At 44.7% G+C, this 27,151-nt stretch overlaps 1 protein-coding gene across 1 annotated transcript; it reads left to right on the top strand.

Moving 5' to 3' along the window:
• The first annotated feature begins 34 nt into the window (after window positions 1-34).
• On the top strand, window positions 35-26,697 carry CCDC191 (coiled-coil domain containing 191). Its single transcript, XM_054387161.1, has 16 exons — window positions 35-138; window positions 1,391-1,530; window positions 4,854-4,985; window positions 5,506-5,681; window positions 6,185-6,408; window positions 7,177-7,324; window positions 9,411-9,601; window positions 10,472-10,718; window positions 12,065-12,519; window positions 13,026-13,120; window positions 19,847-19,929; window positions 21,910-22,011; window positions 23,115-23,258; window positions 24,433-24,585; window positions 24,946-25,100; window positions 26,565-26,697. The coding sequence occupies exons 1-16, from the start codon at window positions 35-37 to the stop codon at window positions 26,695-26,697; spliced, it is 2,682 nt and encodes an 893-aa protein (XP_054243136.1).
• Window positions 26,698-27,151: the final 454 nt, after the last annotated feature.

The following is a 27,151-nucleotide window of genomic DNA, read 5'->3' as shown; positions in this document are numbered from 1 at the left end:
CTTCCGCTCCCCGCTGAGGGCAAGCGGCGTTGCCATGGCGAAACCGCTGCCGTATGCAGTGCGCTACGCTGAGAAAGGCGGGCGGTCGGCGGGAGTGCCCGGTGCGGCCATGGCCTTGCCAGGACACAGGCCGCAGCTGTACCGCTGGCGGCGCCTCACCGCCAGCGCCAGACCGAAGGTAACGGGCCCTAGCAGGGGGTGGGGAGCGCTAGGGGGCGTCCTTGCAGAGCACTGTGCAATTACAGGGAGGGCTGCCGCACGCTTTTCCCCGACCGTTTAAATGGCGGCGGGGAGGGCGAGCTGGGCCTGGGGGCGTCCCAGTGGAGTCCTGATTGCCGGTAAGGGCGGGGTTAGGCGCGGGAAAAAAAGAAAAGAAAAAAAAAAAAAAAAAACAGAAGAAGTTTCCTATGCCTGTGCGAGTGATACAAGAGCGGCCATTTGATCTGCGAGTGAGTAGGTGGATAGTCCACGCTGCTCCTCTAGTGAACGGTGCTAAACTTGACAAGCGTTAACAAACTGTGGTTCAAAATAAAGAGAGGTGGTGTCAGCACTGTTGGGTTTTTTTTATCCTATTTCCAGCCAAGGTTTAACTCTGATAACTTGGAACACTGTGTGATGGTGAAATAACTTGCGTAGTCACCCAAGAGCAAGGTACCTTGTTGGTATGCATAAAACTGATGGACTACACGCCAGAGTTGTTCATCAGTAGGTGTGGACAAGTAATGCAAGACATTTACCCTTTCTGCATCTACAAATTACCTGAGATGGGTGAATTTCTCCTTGTTTTCCTTCCTTGGGCCACCCCCATGCTCCCACCAACTCTCACAGCAGATAGCAGTGTGCATCTGCCTGATGTAGCCTCCCAGAGCCTTGCTCTGGTTGTCCTAGCACAAAGGGAAGTTCTGCAGGAGTGGGGGCTGTTCTGCAATACAGGTGAAAACTCAATGATACCTTCACACCATTTACACCTCAGAGAGATGAATATGGGACAGAAAATCACTCAGACTATTTACACAGGGCAGCCTGGGTATGACAAAATGCTGATACCAAATTTCACAGCTGGTGGTTGCTGGGAACTTGACTGGCAAGTCTCCATCCAGCCCTCAAAGGCTGGGTGTTTGCAGTCTCTCTACCTATTCTCCAATTACTATAATGTGGATTCATTTGGCAATTAGTACCAATTACTTAGTGATTCCTAAATCAGATTTATCCAGTCAATCGAGCAAGGCAGAGAAATATGTTTAAAAATAAATTATATTTCCAGTAACAGCCATGCTGGCTTGTGTTACATTCCCACTGATGTTTCCTCTCTCTGTAGGAGAAATCTGGATATAGAAAGTTTAACATACACCAATTCTTAGAAACGTTTTCCTTTCTTTAATTTAAAGAGAGCAGACCAAGCCTCTGAGCATGCTGTCCTTGAAGCTTTTTCCTTTCAAAAGTCCAGGTATCCACAGGGGCCTTGTGGTCCTGTGACAAGTTTGGAAACCATGGAACAGCTGCAAGATCATGATGATGCCCATGAGGAAGGTGAGCTGAAATATACAAGCTTCCTAAAATTAACTTTTCTTGATTCAGCATTGTGTTTCTGGCCTGAACAGGCTTTTGCAAAGTTTGAGACCATAAGAAACAATCAAATGAAGAAAAGCATAAGAAGAATCAATTGCTGGAGTTTAAGGTAGGTCTTAATCAGCACACCTAAGACAAGGAAAAACTCTCTGTCTCCTGGAGATTTCAGGGCAGGGTGAGGATGAATACTGTCCTCAAAGACACACTCTACTGTGAAATACAAGATAGTGAACTATAGGAAAATGGATTAAATTACCTGAAATATTTTTGAGAGCAGGCCACATGTAAAAAATTGAGTTGATCTGTGTAACTTTCACATCTATGATTAATTGTGTGGTTTTGCTTTCATTCCCAAGGCAAAATTTCTGTCACTAATAGTCTCTTTGTAATGCCTGCAGCCACAAGTACATACTGAAATTTGAAAATAAAGTTGCAGTACATTAAAAAAAGTGAGAAATTATTTCTCATCACTGCTGCAAGTACATTTGCAGTGTAAAAAAGCTGTTAGGAGACAGGACTTTAACAACTGGTTTAACCATTCTTTTAAGACCCAAAAATGAGCCTTACAGAATAGAATCATAGAATGTTCTGGGTTGGAGGGGACCTTAAAGATCATCTAGTCCAACTCTGCTGTCATGAGCAGGGACACTTTCCACTAGACCAGCTTGCACAAGGCCCTGTCCAACCTGGCCTTGAACACCTCCAAGGAATGGGCATCCACAACCTCTCTGGACAACCTGTTCCAGTGTCTGACCACCCTCACTATGAAGAATGTCTTCCTAGTATCTCAAGAGTGTTGACTTCAATACAGGAAGTCAGCTTTTTCACTTGTAATCATCAAGGGTTCAACTAATAGCATGAAATACACTTATCTGCTTACAGTGCACTGCCTGAATGCATTATACAGCATAGTGGCTCAAAAGGCAATTGTTGGAAAAGTTGCTTGCTTTCCTCATGCTTCTTTATTATTTTCATTTGCCCTTCTGTGCTAGAGTTTTTCTTTTTATAGCTAACAATCCCTCAGGATTATTCCTCCCTCTGCTGAAAGCCTTTTATCTGGAATCCATTATTAGAATACTTAATGGTATTAACTATACATAGTCCACTTTGCAAAGGAAAGTGCCAGAACATTTTCTCTCCAGCTATGAAGACCTCATGTTCCCTAGTCATAAAACCCTTCACCAAGTGATAAGCTGTTTTCCTCTCTCCTTTTTGTTATCACAGAATGGTTTGGGTTGGAAGAGATCTTAAAGATCATCTAGTTTCAACCCCACCACCATGGGCAAGGACACCTCCCACTAGACCATATTGCTTAAGGCCACATCCAATCTAGCCTTGAACACCTCCAGGGAGGGACGGACTCTTCAGCAGTTGGGCTGAGTTTTGTTGGTTTGGGTTTTTTTTTATTATTTTATTTGCTTGCTTTTTAAAAAAGAAAACAAACAACTCCACAAGTATCAGAGATTCATAGTATCATCATAGAATGGTTTGTGAAGGGACCTTAAAGATCATGTAGTTCCAGCCCCCTGTACCATGGGCAGAAGCACTTTCCACTAGACCAGGCTGCTCAAGACCCTGTCCAGCCTGGCCTTGAACACTTCCAGGGAAGGGGCATCCACAACCTCCCTGGACAATCTGTTCCAGAGTCTTACCACTCTTACTGTAAAGAATTTCTTCATAATATCCAGTCTAAATCTGCCTTCCTCCAGCTTAAATCCATTCCCTCTCATCCTGTCACTACAGGCCCTTGTAAAAAGTCCTTCCCTAGCTTTCTTGCAGGCCCCCTTCAGGTACTGGAAGGCTATTGTAAGGTCTCCCTGGAGACTTCTCCAGGTTGAACAACCCAAACTCTCACAGCCTATCCCCATTGAGGAGGTGCTCCAGCCATTTGATCATCTTCATGATCCTCCTCTGGATCCACTCGAACAGTTTGATGTCCTTCTTGTGTTGGGGGCACCAGAATTGGACACAGTACTCCAGGTGGGGTCTCATGAGAGCAGAGGGAGAGAATCGCCTCACTCATCCTGCTGGTCACACTTCTTGTTCCTGAGCTGGCCTGAGAAATTACGAAAGTGAACAAAAGTGATTTGAAACATAATATGGACTTGACTTATATCTTCTTGCAAAAACCCAGCCCTTTTTAAGCAAGTTTTAAAAAGGTTTTTTTGCCTTAGAAATGCCAAGACTTAATGGGAGTGTCTTCATTTTGTGTTAAAACTAAAGACTTGGATGAACTGCTTCATCCTGTCCATCAGCTGTGTGCCTTGACAGAGAAGGACTTCAGTGGCTGCTGAGACCCCTGCTCTTTGCCCATCCTTACCACATGAATGGCTCAGAATAGCTCAGCTTCTCGTGGGACTGCTTCCAATGCCTTGCCCTGCATTCTGCTTCTGGAATAGCTTGGGCACCCATGCTCATGGCCACATTAGCTGTCCTTGCTTTTGAGTAGGAACTCTGAAAAAGAAATCATTTTTCCACAGCAGAGTGAACATGCATATAAAGTCCACAGAAGGACTTTAAACCCTGTCATTCATTAAGCATTTGACCTCACTGAGGAGTACCAAATCCCTCATGTGCATTCCTGTATTTGCAGTCTTAATTCTGAGTACAGGTAGTCCTTGGTGAAGCCTGCCACCATCTAGATTTGTAATCTAGACTCAGCAGTCGTTCCTGAAGCTGTGTGATACTTGCAAAGGGTAACCTGTATACATGAAGTAACATTTGTCCAAACAGTGGTTCTTTTTGTATTTAATAAAATAACATATGACAACCTTGGCTGTATATGTGGGAAATATATGTGTCTGAGAATGCATTGGTAAAACAGATGAAATGTATCTTAAGTATGAATGACCTCATGTGAATTCAATCCTCTTGATAAATGCCTGTCATAATCAGGAGTGATCTAAATGTCCACAGAATTTTGTAGGCAAAATGAGGTGGAAAAGAATTCATTTTGTGACATATGTGACAAGGGAAAAGTTTGTTTCCTGTTCTTTTATAGATCTGGGTGATTTATTCTAGATGAACCTGCTGCTCTAGCAGGGTGGTTGGACTAGATCTTCAGAGGTTCATTTCACCCTCTACCATCCTGTGATTATGTGAAAAGGATGAGAACAGAACTATTCACCTTATTCCATTTTCTGTGGCAGACCAGCTTCCAGTCATTTTAGGAAGCCTTCCCAGCATGGGGCAGAACTATCCCCGAGATAGAGTTTATGCTATTTTATGCTTACCCATATATATTTTTAAGTAAGTGAAGTCATCAGTCTCTTTCCTCATGATAGCCCAAGAGCTGCTCAGTAAGTGGATGGAGTCCAAACTGCAGCTGGAGCTGAAGAATGATGGAGAAAAGGAATCTGACACTGTCCTCCTGGAAGAGTCTTCTGCAGCCCGTCCAAAGTATGAGCGCTTTGATGGTGAGAGCACAACAAAACAGTTCCTGGCTTCCTTTCTCAGGAAGGGAGCCATGCCTCATGGTTTGTCAAATGGAGAGGTAAAAGTTGCTTTGAGGCCAGGATAACAGGGTCAGTAGAGACAAGATTAGAGGTGATGATTTTTCTCCCCCCAGCAACTTCTTGTAGGACTGCTCAAGTGCACCTCATAAACAAACATTTGATGTCTCCCTTTGTAAAAGAGAATTTTACTTCTTTTATGTATGGCTATTTATGAGGCCTGTCAAATTTATACAGCCATTTGAGATACTCAGAGGCAAGGCAGTAAAAGGCCAAAATGTTGTTACTGCTCTAACATGTTCAATGGGAGACTTGATTAAGACTCTGAGGATAAATGGAGTGCAGTCAGTGTGTCTGCTTTCATCAGAAATACATTCACAGTCTGGGAAAGTGAGCCTTTTGATTACATTAGGCTTTGTGATCTGAGACAGAGGGGCTTATTCATTTCAGACTCGCCTGAGATAATCTGAATTCCTCATTTCAGACTTGTACAGCTATTTGGAATGTGAATTGGAAAGTTCTGTCCAAGAATACCTACAGCAACTTTTGCAGATTGAAACTGTGAACTGTGGGATAATGGAAGACCTTAGACTTGAAGACATCAAAGAAGAAGAAAAACTTACAGATCCACGAATAATCATGGAGCTCAGACACAAGCAGGTGAGCAGGCAAGGCAGCACATTTGAAAGGAGTAAGAATGAGGATTATAGGATTAGAGTAAACGCTCAGTGATACTTCCCCAGTATTCTCTCCCAACCTGCAGTAATCTCTCACTTGGAGGTAAACACTCGAAGATCCTCTTCCACAGTTTAGCTGAAATGTTTCTGGGTGTCTACATGCACCTTAGCTACCTACAATAGCTTGCACAGTCAACTTTCACTACATCTCCTCAGGTTTTCCCCCTTACTAAGAATGACAGGAAAAGCCACCATGGCTGTCAGTTCTGCGTTTGCTGCCACCAAGTAACACTGGTTTAGCCTTACTCTCTTGGACAGAGTGTTTTGCTGCTCTGAAAGAACCAGTCCAGTCAGTGCCACATACAGATAGGGTTGTTTGCCTCATGTGAAGGGTGGATTGTGACCCACCCTGTCAGTGTACAATGAACCTCAAATTCTTCAGCTTTTGGTGTCTGCTTTAACTGATGCTCATTGATCCCTTCCCAGGTGAAAGAAAACCGAATGAGGCATCAGAAAGCATTGGAACTTCAGAGAAAAGATAAGTCCCTGAAAAAATCACTTCTGTCTGAGGCCAGGCTCCAAGCACAGGAGGAGAACAGAAGGAAGGTCCTGAAGGCTAAGAGAGAGGAGGAAGAGATCCACAGGGAAATGGTGAAGCTGCGAAAAGAAATAGCTGAGAAGAGGCACACCACACGAGAGGCATGGAGAATGTAAGAAGAGGGGGGCATGGAAAGAACCACATAAAGAACATTTACCAGCTTCTTTTGCTAAATGTAAGAAGAGCAATTGTCCTAGAGGAAATATCTGCTATTCCTCTATCTCAAAACTCTCCCCAAACCTGTTACTCTTATGATACCAATGCCAATGGCAGGGTCAGTCATTAGTGGGAAGATAGACTGAAGTCAGCCTCCCCTCAGCCATAAACAGTATGCACACAGAACCACAGAGGAGGACTGTGTTACACCACTGTGCCTTCTCTCTATCAACTCTGTGGCCACATCCAGCCTCGACTACCATGCAGCATGAAAAACAGTACACATACACACACACACACAAAATCAACCCCAAAACCCTGTGTTGAAAGTTTAGCACTTACAATACTTCCTCTGCCATGAGAGAGTAAAGAGCATTCCTGGCTGAGAATTCTAGAGAGACATGTTTTTTTGCCTCTGTGGATTGTTAGATATGAGACTTGCAGGGATGCCATTTATTCACTTGGGCAGCCCCGAGATCCTAAATCTTCTCATGCAAGGGCTTTACTGGAATCTTACTGTTTTCTTCTGCCTATTATGCTTTGGAAGTGCTCCAGATTGTTTAATCTCTGAGACTCCAAACCATGACAGAGGCTGTTTTCTAAGAAAGCCAAGTTAAATAATCAGCTTTCTAAGCTGTAAAGATGATTCTCACAGAATTGGCCAGAAAGAGACTGAAGTCTGTGCTACAATACTTTTTTCATTGTATGTTTGTTCGCTTTCCAGGGAGGAGAAGAGACAAGAAAAAAGTCAGAAGCTGTCAACACAGGAGGTATCTATTACTGCATCACCACCCCTCGCCCTGAAGAAAGAAGAGGAGAAAGAGAGAAAGGCTCAGGAACTGCTGCACAGGATTCACATCAATAAGCAGAGAGTGAGCATCACTCTTCTTTATCTGATAGTCTGAGCTACATGCCCTCAGCTACTGTTTGCAAAACTGAAGTGAAAAGTTCTAGTTACTAGAATGTTTTACTTCCTCCAAGCTCTCCCCTCCTGTTACCAGGAAGGTAGAAGAGCAGAGCAAAAAGTACATTGTAAGACTAGGAGCAAGTAATCCTGTGCCTCCATCCCCACTGTGTCTGTGCCTCAAGTGTGCTCAGTGGGAGGTTTTACTTAGAATTGGGGAAAAGATGTGTCTCTCAGGACAGTTGAAAACACAAAGGCTTCTGCAACCAAAAAAAGGACAGTGTATAGAGGAGGCAGCAAAGCAAGATTTGTTTGCCCTTGAAGAAGGAAGTAAAAGGGGACGGGGAAGTGGTATAAAAGGTCCTGAGAAGTCCTTATCATGTATATGAGAAGATATTTTAAAGATTATCTTGCAGACTCTGGTGCAGGAGTAGGGAGAGGAAAGAAGTGCTGAGGCCTGGGATGAATACTGAGATGGGTCTCCAAGAGCTGAGCATGCCAACACATATTGAGTTCCTCAAGGATCCACTCCCACTGGGTGTGGTAGGATATTCTGTGATACTGCAACAGCTCTTTGGAGGCAAACATGCAGACTGTAATAATTCCTAGTAGGAACCTATGTCTCTTCCCCTTATTATTCTGATGCCATGGCCACCTCTGGGTTGAACACCTAGCTGGATCAAATACAAATAGTGATCTTTTGTAGAAAATTACTTTATATCAGCAAAGGGAATAAATTTCTCTGAGTGCAGGTATGAACACCATCCATCACATATGTTTTTAATTAATAGAGCAATCATCATCATTAATGTCTACTTCTCCACAGCTGAAGTTTTCTTTATAGAAGAATCCCATAGCTTTTGTGGTGATTCTACCCATGGCTCACTTCATCTGCTGGATTTGAGCTCAGCTACTGCTTAGCAGTACAGAACCTCTCTCGAGCACAGCCTAAGCTATGAAGATAAGCCTGAATGAAACCACAGAACTATTTAAGGCTGGGATAATGTGAGAAGCAATAGTGACATTTTGATTATTTCCCTAAAGCAGAAAGAAATAGCTCATGCCCTGACATCTTGTCCTTTTTTGTAAGTCTCCATTTGGAGATTTCAGTGAGTAAGAGGAATGCAATTAAAACAAGGCATTATGACAAAAGGGGAACAGCTGAGTCCTGTGAGCTGACCCACTTGGAGGATCAAAATGAACAGTGTTTGCAGTGACAGGGCTAGAATTCTGGGGTAGATTAGATAGCAAATTGCTGTTCTGTACAGTGTAAATCACTCCCAGAGGCAGCAATGCTAATGACAGAAGGGTTTGTCTTCCTACTGGAACAAGAGTGAGCTTAAGGCATGTGAGCTGGGCTCTTTTCAGTAGTGACCAGTGATAGGACAAGGGGCAAAAGGTACAGACTAGAACACAGGAGGTTTCACTTGAACTTAAGGAGAGACTTCTCTGCTTTGAGGTTGCCGGAATACTGGAACAGGCTGCCCAGAAAGACTGTGGAGACTCTTCTGGAGACTTTCAAAACCCTCCTGGATGCATTCCTGTGCAAACTGCTCTAGGTGAACCTGCGTTAGCAGTGGGGTTGGACTCAATGATCTCTGGAAGTCCCTTCAAACCCCGACTAGTCTGTGTTTCTGAAAATTCACACAAGATTGATTTTTGTCCAAGTAAAAAAAAAGTGGTTCATAGAAATATTTGTGAACTGTTCTTCATGGGAGTGGTCTTCCCTGTAGCATCTTAGACATTTTCTAGATTTTGAAACATCTTTTCTTGCCTCTAGAAATTCTTTGTTCCTCACACATTGCATTTATTTATACTTGATGAACTAATTGTGTTTCACTCAAAAGCATGATAGCATCTTTCCAGTCACTTTCTGCTTTTTTGTAGAAGACCTGTACATACTCTGTATTACTTAGTCTTTTTCCCCTCAAAGTAATCATTGAAAGTGGGTGTTCTAAAAAGAATTTTAGGAAGGAAAGTTAGATAAGGGGAATGGTGAAGATCAGCATCTGTGTGATCTGTTCTCACTGATTTTCTGAAACTCTCTCATGCAGTGTATGCAACGACATTTCTCTGCATGGCTGAAAGTCACTCTGCAGCACAGAATTAAAATGGGAAAAGCCAAAGCCCTTGCTGACTGGAAATGCAAACTGAGGGCCCTGCGAGCCTGGAGAAACTACACTTGGGCCCAGAAACTAGAGCAGGAGACACAGGAATTGGAAGTTCATCTCCAAGATCAAAACAGGTAGTGACCCTGCACCGTAGAACTCCTCCTACTTGGGCAGTGCAGTGATGAGCAACTGTAAAAGGGGCTTGCCAGTTAGCCAGCAGGAGGAAAACCAGCTTTCTAGAGAAAACTGCTACATTGCCTGCAGCCTGTCAGAGGCATTATGGCACAGATGAAAAGGAGGACTGAGATAAACAAGAGCTTTAGCGCTTTCCAACAATCGCATGTCTGTTTCCCTCTGTAAATATCCTTCCTGGAAACCTCACCCTTGCTGTGGACCCCAGAAAATAGGAGATGGCCAATTTACTTCTGATTAATGTAGTTATTTCAGTAGTAGTATAGCAGAGTTCACTTTGGGCAGTGCCTTTCATTAAGAAGGTTGTTGAATTCCCTGTCAGCCAGAGAAGATCTTGCTCTTGCAGGTGTCTGACAGCCTGTGCAAACAGGCACTGGCACTTCTTCTGCAGCTGGCAAGGTAAGAGGGTACCTCTTTAGCACCTATCCTACAGCCCAAGGATGACACAGGAAATGGCAAAATGTGAACTAGAGAAACTTATTTCCCCCTCCACCTTGGAATCATAGAATTGTTTTAGTTGGAAAAGACCTCTAAGATAATGGAGTCCAACCAATAACCTAAGACCACCATGGCCATTAAACCATGTCCCAATATGCTATGTCCACATGTTTCTTGAACACCTCCAGGGATGGTGACTCCACCACCTAAGCTCTGTACAGCTTTGGGGAGCCTTCAGAGTTAAGCAACAAAAAGACTCATGAGGGTATGGGACCTTGTGCCATGGCCTGGACTGCCATACTTGATGCAGTTGTTTCAGGCAGGCTCGGACAGAAGCCTCACTCCTGTCATAACTCAAGTGCTTTCTCATTCAGGAAAACCCAACTGTCTGTGGAGCATAACCGGCGACGGCTTCTGCGCTGGTGCTTTCTGGCCTGGCAGCACTGGAGCCAAGCAGAGAAAGAAAAGCAAGAGTTGCAGAGCAAGAGGGAGGAGACAAAGAGAAAAATGGCACAACTGCTGGAGGCAGTGTCACTGGGGAAAGGTGGTCTGGACAGGCCACCAGAGGTTAACAAGCCTGGGACAGCAGAAGTAAGCCATCAGGATTTGCAGCAGGACAAGGTAAATCCTCTCCACATAGTTTTGTCTACTGGCATCTCTACTCTTACAACATAATTCTTTCGTGCAATCTGAAAGAAAGAGGACATCCCAAAAGAAGGTTTCTTTCCCAGGGTGACCTCCAAATACCTGCCTGCAGCTGTTCAGGAGAAAATTCTTTAAAAATCAGAGGCAAACATAAAGGACAGTGGAGGAGTTTTAAAAATAGTCTCTAATGCTGACAGAGAACAACCCTTCATGTATGCAACGAGCATCCCACCCCCAGATGACTTTTGCTGAGAGATTAGTTACATCTTTGGTGCCTGCTTAGACTTAAAAAGAGTAACACTTCACTGCTTGACAAGGGATTTTTGTCATGCCAGTGCAGCTCTCTGGCTTTTAAGTGTGAAGAAAAAAAGTTGTCACTGGCTGTTTCAGGATAATGTACAGCACAAGGAGGTAGGAGGGGAGAATGAGAGGTTGCTTCCTTAAATTGTCATCTGTCAGCTCAGATTCTACCCTTTGTTTCTCTCTCTAAAACTTGCACCACAGCAGTATCCCAATTCTAGCATGAGAGCTAACACACTCATATTACAGGTTAAGCTTTTAATTTCCTTAAGGGTCAGCAGAAGTTGATTTCCCAAGATGCTTGTATCATCCTAGTAGGCCAGTATGTTTCTTGTGATGCAATGGTGGTAAAATTTGTGCTGGAAGGATGGGATTGAATTTGGGGTTTGACCTAGGAATCAGAAAACAGACCTTATATCTGATACCTCTTCAGAGAAAGACCATGTGTCAGAAAAGGCACAGCCTCATTCCCTGCTGTGTATCAGTTTCATGGAAGTACTCATCAAAGCTGGAGAAGAGGCATGAAGAAGCAGCACCTTGTAGGCCTCTCTGCCATCTGAGAAGGGATTGTCCAGTAGATCAACAATATAGATCACTTCAACAACTGTTTTTTCCCTTTTTCTGAGCACCAAGTGAGAACAACACAATACAAAAGGGAGTGTGCTAGCCTCTGATAGATGAGCTCACTCCTGAGAAATGAGCTGTCCTGAGTTGTGCTCCCTAACAAAACAGTCAGGATACATATTCTTGCCAGACCTCCTGCCTGATCAGGATTTCTTCCTCCCAGTGAAATGGCACACAGCTCCTCCTTAAAGGTTCCTTCCCACAGCCTCCTATTTTGTGCATAATGGGGCCCTCTGCCCTGGTAGGAACTGGATAAAGGTTGCATAACTGAGATTACCCTACTTTTTGGTAGGTTTGCATTAAAGAAACACTTACTGTGTATGGAGGATAGAAGAGTGCTTGGTTTTAATCAGTACCAAATTTTCTTCTTCTTTTTTTTTTTTTCCACCCCACCCCAGCCAACTGAAACTTGCTGCATACAGAAAGAACCTGACCAGACCAGAGAGCAATCTTTTCAGGATGATGCTCATACATCTCATTGCTACAGAAAACCCAAATTTGCCTGGAAGATTACCCTAAAACGTGCAGCCCCCAGTGCACAGGACCAGACTGTGTACAGGAATCAAATAGCCACTGTCCCCCAGAAGTTTCAGGCACCCTGCCCAAAGGCAGTTCCTGCTTATGGAAGCCGTTTTGAGCACCGCCATGCCTTCCAGCAACGTCTGATTGAAGAACAGAGGCAGCATCTTCAGAAACAGCAAGAGCTGATCCTTCAACTGCAGGAAAATCAGAGGCTGAGCAGAGCTAAAGAAGTAGCAGCCCAAGCCACAGCTGTAACCCAGCCCCTAAACAACTCTGCTTCACAAACCACAGAGGAAAACCAAGCCAGGTGCAAGAATACAACCTGTTTGAAGTATATGCCTTTGATAAAATAGGCTCAATTAGTCAGGATGCCTCATTCCTACTCAAGTTGAGCCAGAATTTGCCAGGTACACTTCAGACATGCTAGTACTATCTGCTCTTCCCCTCCCCTGTGAGGTAGCCCCAGGGGTGGTATCATACTGGCCACAGCCCTCCAACCTTCTCCCCTTTTTGCAATGGCTTGACACCATACAGGATCCTCTTAGAAACAGCAACACTAGTGTCATACATAGGAGTAGTAGAGATTTATTTAGTTAGGAAAAATGGGTGTCATCCTCAGTATTTCATCACATGCAGCAGCTCTGGGTACTCATCTCCTTTGCAAGGGTGCATCATTAATCCCATTTCAAGCAGAAGAAAGCATCAGGGATTCAGAATAAAAATGCATCACAATAGAGAATAGAAACTACAAGGCTTGTTTCTTAGCCATGGGTGATAGGTGTGAGACATCATTTGACTATATTAATTGATTAATTTCTTTACTCTTTCCTTTCACAGTCCCTCAGCTTCTCATGGGCCAGAAAATACAAGGGCAGTGATGCAAGGCAGGAAGCCTTCCAGACAGCTAGTCTCAGTGGATCCCATATTGAAAGGTATTGTTCTAGATAGCAAAGATGATTCCAGAACACTTTTCTCAACAGCTTATCTGGAAACTTCTCTTTCTTTGCCTCAGCCTTGCTGATTGATGACAATATGCAAGTAAACTGGTCACTCTTTCCCAGCCTGACCAGTGCTGTGAAAAGGTGAGCTGTTTTCACACACAAGGCAAGTATCTGTAAAACATGAGCTGTGGCAAGCCCCTTAAGTTATAGAATCGCAGAATTGTGCTGGTTGGAAATGAACTCTTAAGATCAACTCTAGCCATCAGCCTAAAGCCACCATGGCCATTAAATCCTGTCCCAAAGTGCCATGTCCACATGTTTCTTGAACACTACCCTCCTGGGTAGCCTGTGTTCCAATGCCCAGCCACTCTTTCAGTAAAGAAATTTTTCCTACCATCCAACCTCAAACCTCCCCTGGTGCAATTTCAAGCACCTTTTGTCCTATCACCTGATACTAGGGAGAAAAGACTAACCCCAACCTCACTACAACCTTGTAAAGAGCAATGAGGTCTTCCCTCAGCCTCCTCTTCCAGACTAAACAACCCCAGCTCCCTCAGCTGCTCTTCGTAAGACTTGTTCTCTAGACCCTTCTGTAAAAGTCCCTGCTTAATATGCCATGGCAGCAGTTACTCTGAACACTCATGATTGTTTCTCGTGTGACAAGACTCAGAGAATGAAGCTCTACAAGGCCTTCTGCTGTCAGTCTTATTTCCTTCATTGGGCATGCATGTAACACTTAAACTGACCATTTTCATCTGACTTTGACAGAGGTATTGAGATTTCAAAGGGAATTCAATGCCTGCTGAAGGCAACAGTAGCAAGGCTGGGGAAAGAGCTTCAGATCCCTGCCTTCTGTGAGGTATCTCCCCTTCTCTGGCCCCACTGGAACAGCATACACATATTAAACATGCAGCACAGCCTTTTCATGCAGCAAATTAAGACCGTGTTCTGTTATATCCCCAGGTTGTGTTCTTCCATATCAACAGGGGGGTGTTTACAGGGTGGATGAAAGGTTATCTTGAATATGATCCTTATAATGTTTTAATGAGTTTGAGATCGACAGAGCTTTTTGGCTGTGACAGCTGGGCATTAAGAATTACCTTTCGTTAACTGACTGTTCAGCTCCCATGCTATCTTGTCCAAGCCATCACTCGCTCTGATTTCATTCATTCATAGATTCATAGAATGGTTTAGGTTGGAAGAGACCTTAAAGATCATTTATTTCCCTGGCATTGGCAGGGACACCCTCTACTAGACCAGATTGCTGGCAGAATCACAGAAATGTTCAGGTTGGAAAAGACCCTCAGGATCACCAAGTCCAACCAATAACCCAACTCTACAAGGTTCACCCCTAAACCATATCCCCAAGCACCACATCGAAATTACCTTTAAACACATCCAGGGCTGGTGACTCAACAACCTCCCTGGGCAGCACATTCCAATACCTGACCACTCTTTCAGTGAAAAAGTTCTTCATAATGTCCAGTCCAAACTTACCCAGTCATAGCTTAAGGCCATTCCCTCTTGTTCTATCACTTAATCACCTGTGAGAAGGAACCAGCACCAACCTCTCCACAACATCCTTTCAGGTAGTTGTAGAGAGCAATGAGGTCTCCCCTCAGCCTCTTCTTTTTCAAGCCCCAGCTCTCTCAGTCGCTCCTCGTAAGATTTATTCTTCAGGCCCTTCACCAGCTTTGTTTCCCTCCTCTGCACTCACTCCAGCACCTTAACCTCTCTCTTGTATTGAGGTGCCCAAAACTGGACACAATACTCAAAGCGTGGCCTCACCAGAGCTGAATAGAAGGGGATAATCACTTCCCTACTCCTGCTGGACACAGCATTTTTAATACAAGCCAGGATAACCATTGACTTTCTTGGCCACCTGGGCACACTGCTTGCTGATATTCGGCTGCTTGTCAATTAGAAACCCCAGGATCCTTTCTGCTAGACAGCATTCCAGCCACACTGCACTCAGGATGCAGGACCTGGCATTTAGCCTTGTCAAAGCTCATCCCATTAACATTGGCCCATCAATCCAATCTATCCAAGTCCCTCTGCAGAGCCTCCCTACCCTTGTGCAGATCAACACTCCCACCTAACTTGGTGTCATCTGCAAACATTGATGACGCACTCTATGTCCCTCTCAAGATCATCATTAAAGATGTTAAACAGAAGTGGTCCCAACACTGAGCCCTGAGGAACACTGCTTGTGACCAGCTGCCAGTTGGATTTAACTCCTTTGACCACCACTCTTTGTGCCCTTTCACCCAGCCAGTGCTTTATCCAGCAGAGCCTGTGTTCATCCAAGCCATGAGCAGCAGTTTGTCCATGAGAATTCTGTGGGGAACAGTGTCAAAGGCTTTTTGAAAGTCTGGGTAGGCAATATCCACAGCCTTTCCCTCATCCAACAGTCAGATCATCTTGTCATAGAAGGAGATCAGGCTGGTCAGGCAGGACCTGCCCTTCACAAACTGTTCCAGTGAGCTCTTTTTGATGAGGAATTAATTAATTACATGTACCACAGGTGACAATAGGTACGTCTTTATTCAGTATAAAGGTGAACGAGGCTGTGCCAGAGCACCGTAAAGTATGGAAACCGAAAGCAAGGCACAACCCCGTAAGCTACTCAGTAAACCCACAAGCAGAGCCCGATCCCAAGCAAAGCACAGCGACCTTACCCTAAACACCCGTAAGAAACACGGCAGTACCGAAGATCACGAAATGGTGGAGCTGACCATCTCCCATCCAGGCAGGCGTCCCCACGAAACCAAATCTTGTCTTGATGGATCAGAGAAGCGGCAGCAGCCGATTAGCAATCCGCGGGTCCCGCGTCCTGTGACATCTGGCCAGGGCATCGCAGGAGGCTGGCTCTTGGAGCCAGAGACCCACCCATATTTCACAATCGTGTTATGTAACTTCTCACCCTACTGCTCATGTGCGCAGCCTGCTCAGGGGGTTGCATGGCTCCTGCCCAGCAATAGCCTTCCTCATCTTCATCTTCCCCAGGTGCATCAGTGGTCAAACGAGAGCTCGAGATGTCAACACATTCCTGTCCCCGCTCAGTTCCATAAACAAAGGGGCCTACAGATACATGTTACCCGTTACTCTTACCATGCACCTGGGAGCTTCAAGCATTCCCAGGCACCCCCAGGGCAGCTGGGCACAAACACCAATTATCACTGGGCAGGCCTTGGCTGCTGGGATATTTCTAATCAAAACGCCAATTAACGCTCCCCTGCTACACAAACCCATGCTGACTGGGCCTGATCCCCTGGTTATTCTCTATACGGTGTATAATGGCACTTGAGTTCACTTGCTCCATCACCTTCCCTGGTACTGAGCTCAGACTGGCAGCTCTATTGTTTCCCAGATCCTCCTTTCTGCCTTTCTTGTAGATGGGTGTTACATTTGCCACCCTCCAGTCCATTGGGACCTCTCCAGTTAGCCAGGACTTCAGGTAAATAATCGAAAGTGTTTTGCTGAGCACATCTCCCAACTCCCTCAGCACCCTTGGGTGTAGCCCATCCAGCCCCATAGGCTTGTGTGCACCTAAGTGGTGTAGCAGATCACTGAGCACTTCCTCATTTGTTGTGATGACCTCATTCTGATTCCCCTCCCTTACTCCTAGTTCATGAGGCTGGGTGTCCAGGGAACTACTGGTTCCAGTGCTAAAGACCAAGGCAAAGTAGGCACTGAGCACCTCAGCCTTCTCCTCCTTCTTAGTCACTGTATTTCCCTCTGCATCCAGTAAAAAGATGGAGATTTTCCTCAGTCCTCCTTTTGTTGTTAATCAATTTATAGAAACTTTTTTTACTATCCTTAACAGCTGTGGCTGGGCTGAGCTCTAGCTGTACTTTGGCTCTCCTCATTTTCTCCCTGCATAGCTTCACTACATCTTTATAGACCTCATGAGAGACCTCTCCCCTCTTCCAAAGGCTATAGACTCTCCTTTTGTTCTTGAGGTCCAGCCAAAGGTCCCTATGAAGCTGGGCCAGACGCCTTCCTCACCAATTTGCTTTTCAGCACACAGGGACAGCCTGCTCCTGAGCCTTTAAGATTGCCTTCTTGAAGTATGCCCAGCCTTCCTGGACTCCTTTATCCTTCACAGTGGCCTCCCAAGGGACTTTGTCAATCAGTCTCCTGAACAGGCTGAAGGTTCACCCTTCAGAAGTCCAAGGAGGCAGTTTTACTAACCCCTCTCTTTCCTTCCCCAAGGATAGAGAACTCAATCATCTCATGATCGCTGAGACCTAGATGGCCTCCAGCCTACAAATTCTTCCCTGTTCACAAGAAGCAGGTCCAGGTTGGCTCCCTCACCAGTTGTGTCAGGAAGTTATCTTCTACACACTCCAGGAACCTCCAGGACTGTTCCCCCTCTGCTGTATTGTATTTCCAGCAGACATCTGGGAAGTTGAAGTCTCCCAGGAGCACAAAGATCAGTGATTGGGAAACCTCTCTCAACTGCTTGTAAGAAATGTCATCTCTCTCTTTATCCTGGTTGGGTGGTCCCTAACAGATTCCCAGGTTATCACTCTTGCTGGCCTTACTCCTGATTCTTACCCATAAGGACTCAACTCTATCATCACCTTCATTGATTTGCATGGTTTCATATCTCTCCCTAACACGGAGGGCCACTCCACCACCTCTTCTTCCTTGTCTATCCCTTCTGAAAAGTTGGTAGCCATTGATTGCAGCACTCCAGGTGTGGGAGTCGTCCCACCAGGTTTCCATGATGGCTGCTGTATCAGTTTCCCTGTTAGCACAATGGCCTCCAGCTCCTCCTGTTTATTGCCCATGCTGCATACATTGGTGTATAAACATTTCAGGGAGGCAGTTGAGTGCATAGTTTTCAACCTTGAGGTGGGGTAGACCTTCTGGTTATCTAAGATGCCAACACACTTCTCCACAAGCATTGAGCTAATACACCCAGAGATCTGGGTGGCAAGGCTAGCTACCTCCCTGCCCCCCTTTAAAACTAGTTTAAAGCCTTGTCAGTGAGCAAGGCTAACTCATGTGTAAAGATTCTTGTCCCCTTGTGGGACAGATGAACTCCATCTGTTTCCAGTAGACCCAGCACCAAGAAAACTTCACCATGGTCACAAACCCCAAAGTTCTGGTGGTAGTGCCAACCTCTAAGTCATGTGTTAATCACGTGGATTTTTTGCTTTTCTTTGATATCTCTTCCTGTCCCTAGAGTGATTGAGGAAAACACCACTTGTGCTCCCGAGCCCTCAGGTAACCTCCCCAAAGCCCTGAAGACTTTTTTAGTTGTTTTTGTACTCCGATCCATTGCCTCATCACTCCCAATCTGCATAACCAGCAGTGGGTAATAGTCTCATGGCTGCACCAGATTGGGGATTCTCTTAGAAATCTCCCTAACCCGTGCTCCAGGCAGGCAGTAGACCTCCCTGTGGAATGGATCAGGCTTGCAGATTGGGCCCTCAGTTCCCCTGAGAAGGGAATCGCTTACTACTACCACCTTTCTTTTTTTCTTGTTTGCACTAGTCCTAAGTTGTGGGACTGGCTGACAAGGCCTGGGTAGCTGCATGCATGGACATTCATCTCCATCCACGTTTATCTGGCTCTCTGTTTCAGGAGCCCTGTATCTATTGTGTGTGGGCAACTGGGAAGACTGGGGGGAGTAGGAGGGGGCTTGCCTGCCTCTCCTGCCTCACCTCGCAGGGAAAGGGACCTCCCTCCATTCTCCCCCATCTCTTAGGTCTCTCTTTCTGGGTGACAAGAAGACATGGGATCCCCTGCCCAAGGCCTAATCCAACCTGTCTTTGAACACCTCCAGGAGAGGGCAGCCACAACCTTTCTGGGGAACATGTCCAGTGTCTCACTATCCTCACTGTAAAGAATTTCTTTCTCATAGCCAGTCTAAATCTACTCTCCTCAAGCTTCAATCCATTCCCTCTCATCCTATCACTCTTAAGTCCTTGAACTCTGTACACTTTAGAGATAAGTGTATTTTCAGAGTACTCAAGTGCTTTTGTTTGAAGACCGTACAAAATTTTAGTGAATAAGTTATTACTGGATGGTTTTCCCTTGACAGAGAATCCTGGGACACCTGAGAGGAGAAAAAAATCTGAAGAAACTTACCATAGTCAAAACACTTAAATGCTCACCAGCTATCAATTGCTCCAGTCCATCCTTTGTTTGTGACTTCAGAAGAAGTGAGCATGGGTTCTCAACATCACTGCATGTTTTGTGTGGTCACATCAGCACTGTAGAACCTTTGCTGACAGCCAGCAAGATCACTGCATCACGGTTTATCTCCCAGAAGCAGCACTGAGCTGTAGTGTAGGGGAGCACCTGTGTATTGCTGTGGCAGGGATACTTCCTGTCATGCAGCCACTCTTTAAATAAGCACTTAGAGGCTTACTGGAGACCTCAAAGCAATTACTGTTAAATCAGGTACCCTAAGCCTCAGCGTTCAATCAGGGAAGACAGGGACAAAACGTCTGAACACAGCTCCTTTTGTAACTGAGCCTCATGGCTGTGACTGTCAGTCAAGGAGGTTGGAATGAATCTAACTGGAGTAGTTTATGGGTTCCTTGTTCATGACACTGCCAGCTATAAGAGGCAGCAGAAAGCAAATCCCTTTGTGCTGGCATTGCCAGGTCAGTGGGGGTCTGGCAGTGAAGCAGTTAACCAAACTTCTGCCATTATCCTGTAGCTCATTTCCAATAAGCCTTATGTCCTCTGTTTCTGTAGCTATGGAGGAGAGAGCAGCTCAACGGGCAGAAAGAAGGAGGAAACTAGAAGAGGCCAAACAACGAAAAGAAGAGGAAAAATTAGTAAGTGAAGTGGAAAGTAAATTCTCTTTCATGCCATTCAAGTTACAGCCCCCTGTTTTAACCAAAAAAAGGCCCTTTATTCAAAAAAAGGAGTTTTCTAGCTTGTGAGAAAGCAAGTGTCTGGCACACACAAAAAGTAGTTACTGCTGCATTTGCATATGGTAATGGCACTAGCCCTGCCATGTGACAGAGACCTCATGTTGATGCAGTTGCAATTATAGAAACAGCCTCCCTTATCATCCCCCAACACTTCTTTCACACCTACCCCATGATCGTAACTTGTCCTTGCCAAGGAGAGTAGGGGTGGAAGAGCATGCAGAGATCCACTTGATTGGACTTGGCAACGGTAGGTTACCCCTCTCTTGCTTTTCCTATCCAGTCATATGCAGCTTGAGGAGATGCAGTCTCACCTAGCAAAAATTCTGTATCTTTCTAGCAAATCTCTTCTGAAGAGAGAAGATAGTGACAATGTTTGCATCCAACAGAGGAGCCTTCTTAGCTTTGGGGCATTAAGTTGTTACCAAAAACACCGACAGTAAATTACATTAGGATTAGAAAGCTCAGAACTGGGGTTCTAAACCAACCAGCATTTCTTCCTTCTCCAAGCAAAGAAGATGCCCTCACATAAGCAGGAGACTGAAATGAGCCTTAGAAAACGCTTTAACCTTAGAGTGGTCAGACAAGCATCAGGTTTAGGCTTCCTCTGCTGCAGCTGCAGCCTAAGGAATAATAATGATAAGAGATAAGAAATCGGCAAGCACAGTGACAGTAACTGTACATTCTGATTGTTGTAGGTTTTAGGTGCATATACTTCTTTGATCTTTGTTGTTCTTCCCAATTTGGGGGCCATTGATTGACAAATGAAGTCATGAACCCTGTGGCTGCATAGCAACAAGATTCCAGAAATGCAGAGAATCTCAGAAATTCTCCTGGAAGTCCTTTATTGATGCATTGTGCAATCCCTTGCATTATAGAATCTCAGAGTCCCACTTACAGAAGTCTCAGAAGCCCTTAACAGACAAAGTAGTTAACAGAAGTCCTGAGCATATCCCTCGCAGCATCCCTACACCAAAGCCCTAGCCAGTAGAAGTAGCGAACAGAAGCAGAAGTCCCTAACTGAAGCCCTAACCAAAGTGACTATTGCTCAGAGTGGCTGTTTTTTATACTCTTTGTTATCAATCCCTTAACCAGTAAAATCCAACCACATATATAAGCTACATTTTTTTCCCAATAAGAGGTGCCAGCATGTCAAGGAGGTGGCTTCTGCAGCATGTTCCAATCAAAGGGTGCCAACATGAGGACGTTGTTCTTGGCACACATGGAATGGTATTGTTTTACTCTATACAGTGTGCTAAGGAATTGGTCAGCTAAGGAATCATGCACTCTGCATGTGTCCAGCAGCTGTCCTCCGAACAGTGGCTGCAACAGATCTTCACTGTTTGAGTGCCTGTAATGCTGCTTTGCATGTAGAACTAAAACTTCTAAACGCAGAACACAGGGATTAAGAACTGCCTTGGTATATGATTTAAATTTCTTAGGGGATGAGTGAGCAAATACCGTATCTTAGGGCAAAGAAAGATATGGATAGATGGATGTAGTAGAAAGAACAGTCCCCTTTCCTGTCTTTCTTTACTGCAAGAGTGGTCAGGCATTGGAACAGGCTGCCCAGGGCAGGGGAGGTGTGTGTGGAGTCACTGTTCCTGGAGGTGTTCAAAGAGCATAGACAAAAACATGTTCTAAAAAAGTGTAGACATGGCACTTTGGGACATGGTTTAATGGCCATGGTGGTGTTAGGTCAACGGTTGAACTTGATGATCTTAGAATTGTTTCAGTTGGAAAAGACCTCTATGATTCCTCTCCCTTCCACAGTTCATTTCTACTATGTGACAAAGTCTGATTCCTTATGAAGTTTCAAATGCTGGTAAATACTAGAGGAACACCAAATTAATTTCTACCTTTCTCTATATTCTCTGTTTCAAGGCCCAGTTGAAGGCTGAAGAGGAAGCACAACAGAGGAAGGAGGCCGAGAAAAAGAAAGCTCAGCAGGAAAAACGACAAGAAGAGAGAAGGCAGCAGAAGCTGGTGACCAAACACTTCACCTGTTCCCCTTCTTCCTTCAGCAGGAACAGGAAGAACCATTACCCAACTAGCACTCAGTCAAAAACCAGATTAATGTGAACTGAAGGTCATCACTAGTAGAGCAGAGTTCCCTAGCACATACAGACTTATGACCTTCCCACCTTCTGTCAATGTTAACGGAAGGGTTGTGGACTGAACACACCATGTGTTCTCTCTCATCAGGACTAGAATGGTGAATGTTCATTTCCAAGCTATAGTCATAGAAATCCCCACAAATGCAATGTGTTCAGCCTACTTTCAGACTGCTCCTTCCACTCACATTCCCCTCTAGCATGCACAATGATAACAGCCACAAACACATGATTTAAAAGTAAACAAACCTGACAGATCTATCAAGGGCAACTTTCCACCTGAAAAATAGAAGGCTCCTCTCCTTGGAGCTAACCTGGGAATAGCTCTACTCTATTATTGTTATATAGAAATGAGCTGTCCTAATCCAAATAGCACATTTGAAATCCCGCAGGAATGTGACCTACAACTACTGTTCTACTTGGACTGAGTGTTTTAGGATGTTTGACCTTCATCCTTGAGTCTCAAAGGTAGTATTGTACAATTACATAATACCCACATCCCTTGCCTGCAATTTAGACTAGATTAAGTACTTGGCTCCATGTGTAAATTCAAATAATTTTTGGACATGTTTTCAGTCTAGCTTCATACAAAAAGCTGCTCCTTCTGCTCACCAAGCATCCCTCCCCACCTTAATGAAGGCCCATCAAAAAGGAGGTTCCTGCTACATCAGTGCTGCTGGTAGTCACAGATCATATGTCTGAAACAGTAACATCAAACTCCAGTGCTGAGGGAAGGCCGTGTGCTGATACATGGCCCAAGGAAACATCCAGAAATACCATCATCTTCTATGAAACTTTTCGAGAGTTTCTACTACATTTTCTAGTTCATGGTTCATGTCTAGGGTCTGCACTAATGAAGACAACGTAGATCCCTATTTTCTGTCAGGTCGAGACCTCCATCACGACGCTCTATCATCATTGCTGAACATCCTTTTCATCCACAGTGAATTAAAACTACTGTTCTTTGTATTGCAGAGAGAGCTGGAGAAGCAAAGGAGGCTGGAAAAGGAGCGGCAGCTCCAGAAAAAGGCCAGAGATCACTATGAGAAGGTTCTGCTCAGAAAGCTGGGAATAGTGCCATGGAAAAAGCTAAGAGAGCAAGCCAAGGAAAACCTGGTGGTAAGTGCTGAGGATGAAAGGACTGGTGCCATGGGAAAAGGAAAAAGAACGGATGCAGCATTTAACAGAAACCTGAACAGGCTCTTAAGCCAGGTACAGATGGGAAAAGCAAAAATCCTCCCTGCATGCCTTGCCCTATATTAGTTCTTTATATCAGCCTATCTGACAGTAATCATGAAAGGCCCTCAAAAAAACTGCAAGGGTGGCATCCTTATTTATAGCTGACTAAACAGAAACCAAAACAAATGACTTTCAATTTAATGAGAAGTTATCATTTTTTAGTCTCCACTTGTCTGCAGTACTGCCATATGATTTAATGCCAATTAACAGTGGAAGTTAGTTTAGTATGGTACAGTAAAAAAAAAAAAAAGAAATTATATGACATGAGCCTGTCAGTTTCCTTGCTCCACAGCAAGGCTACTAAGGCATTGCTAAACCACTGTAGTTATAGTAGTTAACCCAAGCCCATCACTAGAGCTTTCCCTCTCTCTAGAGCTGCTGATGGTGCAGCATTAGCTAGTGCTAGGGGCAGGACACCACAGGTGATAACCCAGTGATCTGTTGTAGTTTGGCCATATCAGTACAGAGTAGCAAGTGGTAGCTTCAGAGACCTTGACACACAAATACTGCTGATGAAACCTTTCTGTAGATCACTGAATTGGCAAGTCTTAGCAGGAGTGGACTAATCACACCCAACTCTATCCCAAATATGTGGTCAAAGCCCAGGGCTAGGTTGGCAAGCTTCCATTTAAGTCACTGGAACTGCAGCTACTTACAGTACTTGACCAAATGTGTGTAGGCCTCTAGCTGGGAAGGAGTAGGATAGCAGCTGCTCTGTGTGTCCACCCTGCTGATCATCATTATGGACAGGGCTGGACTAAACTGTTGTAAGGCCATGCCTCTGGCTCCATTCACAACAGGTTAAACTGAGGGTCTAATCCAAAAATATATTCTCTAGAAGTGATGCAGCAGTGGCCTGATAGACTGGTCTTGTTCCTTATGCTGACCTTTTTCTATGGGAACCTGTCCTGTAAGTTATTCCAGCTGTCAGGCATCTGCATTTTGAGGGCCCCAAAAAGCTGAGGTGATTTTCTAGCATAGCCAGCTTCTTGGGTATGGCTTTTGTAGCCACCAGGCCAAGTTACTAGCTGCTCTCTCTGCTGTCTTTACTCAGGTGGCACAAAGGCACCACTGCTTGGGCCTGCAGAGGAAATACTTGATGACTTGGCTCCAGGACACCCAGGAGAACCTCATGAAGAAGATGTCTTGGGCTGAGGACTTCTATTCCCATACATTGCTGAGACGGTGCTTCAGGAACTGGCTAAAGGTTCGCCTGCCGCTGCTGCGCCTTCTCCCCGCCAGAGTGCCAGTTCACACACCTACAGCCCCAACCTTTGCTGCATTACACTGTCCCCATTCCAGCAACATCATTCCTTTCTTCAGAAGAGAGACTACCTTTCAATTCTCCACCATCCATCATTCTCCTTCACCCAGGACACTCTCCTATATACTGCTCTTCCACCTTTACTCTCAACCTGCTCCTTGCTGATTTTTCCTTCATTACTGTCCCCATTACTCTTCACTGCCAATCTCAGCACTGCTCTGTTTCTCCTTATTTAGCCAGGGGTTAGAAGAAAAAAAAAAAAAAAAAGCCATTCTCACTTCTCTCTCTGTCCTCCTTCTCTAGTACAAAGATTATCTCTCTGCTCTGGAGGAAAAGGTTAACGCCCTCCATGCAGCTTGCCTCACAAGGAAGTACTTCTGGGCATGGTTTGATCTGGTTATGGAGGAAAAAGCTACCTTATGGGAGAAGCTGAAGACTGCTACTGAACACAGTAACAAGTAAGTGCACTCCATTGCCAGCAGTTCTTTTTCCTTAGGTTTAATATCCCCCCTTAGATTATTTTAGAGGCTACTTTTGACAGGTCAGTTACCTGGTCCCCAAGAACATGTGAAACAGGCTCTTTACTGCTGGCATTTTGCTTCTGTGATATACATAGGTTTATGGTAAGAATTTTCCATGCAGACTAGAAAAAGAAATTTAGTGGCACCCTTCACAGGACTTTTAAATCTGCTGAAAAAGAATACAGTGAAAGTGGATAAGTAGCTGAAACTTTCTAAGCTGATTAGCAGATCTGGCCATGCAGCTTCTGCTAAAAGCTGCCTTAAGAACATCCTTAAGTACAATTATAGCAAGCTAAATGACTGTGCAAGAATTACATTTTATTGTCTTACAGCAGATGATTTAGTTCACAAATCCAAAGCTGATCAACTAGAAACCCTGCTTAAGGAATCTTTCAAGTTTATGCCATTGTCAGCCTGACTTGGCAATGAGAACTACAGCAGACAGTTCTGCTGTTCATGACTGGAGCTGGACACACCCAATTTGCTTATTGTTCATAGCATTTTAACAGGAAGAAAAAACTATTGCCAAAATTCAGCAGAAAACAGAAGCAAGTTCCCCTACCTCACCACGAGAGTATGCCCAGTACATGTAGTCATAAACAGGCTGCACCTGGGCATAGACCAAGTAGGATCTGCAACACCATGGAGGAACAATTAAATTCACCTTTTATGTGGTAGAGTGAACCTGTTCTAGTTTGCCATGTCAGTAACATCAGAACAGGGCACCATTTAGCCCAACAAGCCAGCAAATTGGAGGAACCAGGAAAAATTCAGACACAGGAAGAGACTGGTTTCATTCTGCATGTGAGCTCATATCAGGAGCATAATTGCCTGTTGTTCCTCATTACCTCTTCCCCCCATGACTAGTAAAGGGCAGTTCAGAACTTGAACCAGCAAACTGTTCTTCAGACAGGACCATTGCTCTCTATTGCCCATCTGGGAACCCAGGGTAAGGCACCTTTGATGGGGTAATTAAAATCGGGTAAGAACTGGAGCCTAGCTGCCTGCACTCTTGAGCGATCAGTCTAGACCAAATAAGCCTGCATTTTTACTGAAGAAACTGCTTGCAGAGACTTTGTTTATTCTTCAAGAAACATCTTTCATCTTCAGATTGCTAAGCAAACACCAGCTAATGAATCCTGTCTGAGGGAGGAGCAAAATTCTTGGGGGAAAGGAATAGAGAAGGGCACTATGTTCTTCCCTGGCATGATTGACATATTAATGGAATGGTCTGCATGCAGATGTTTAGTGTTTCACAGCCCTAGCTGTGAAGACTAGCTGAAGAAAGGATACATTTTAGGGGAGTTCCCCCCTCCTCAAATAGAAGTCATCTTTTGATTACCTGTTAGGCTCAAATCTGCATGTCATCACTTTGTTCTTTGTGTCCCCAATTTCTTTAAGGAGACTCATGCTGAATGCACTGAAGGCATGGAGGCAGTACCCATTACTGATGAAAAAGGAAAAGGAACGAGAGGAAAGGAGAAACCAGCTACGTAGGAGGGTAGCTGAAATTCTCCCCAATTTCCAAACATGACAGAAGAGAGTCAAAGGAAACTGGGAAAGTGGACAAAAAGACTGATTCTTTTCAGTGCTGCTTTCCTCCTGACTGACACAAATCCAAGGGGAGGACCTCTCCAGGGCAAAGGGTTTTACAACCATTCCCTGGGTTGTAAACAAAGCATATATGGATTTTTTTCTGTTTCATTTTGCACTTCAGCAGGCTATACCTTACAAGGTCCTCCTCATGTGAGGTGTGTCTTAGCTGGTGGCAGTGAGACCTAGGTAACCAAAGCCTAGCACAGGGTATGTTTCAAGGCCAAAACCATTTCCACACACAGAGCTGCAGCACTAACACAGATCACAGAAAGCACAGAATTGGACTGCTCCCGTTTTTCCTTAAGGAGCAACCTGGTGCTTTTGTGTTGCCAGTACTCTGTAGGGTGACACAGTTTGATCAGAGAGAGAACAGACCGGACTGTCAGCTGATC

This window comes from Indicator indicator, chromosome 1 (genome assembly GCF_027791375.1).
Source record: "Indicator indicator isolate 239-I01 chromosome 1, UM_Iind_1.1, whole genome shotgun sequence".
In the NCBI taxonomy this organism is placed as follows: Eukaryota; Metazoa; Chordata; class Aves; order Piciformes; family Indicatoridae; genus Indicator; species Indicator indicator.
Note: the sequence above shows the minus strand (reverse complement) of the source record. Positions and strands in the feature narration are given on the sequence as shown.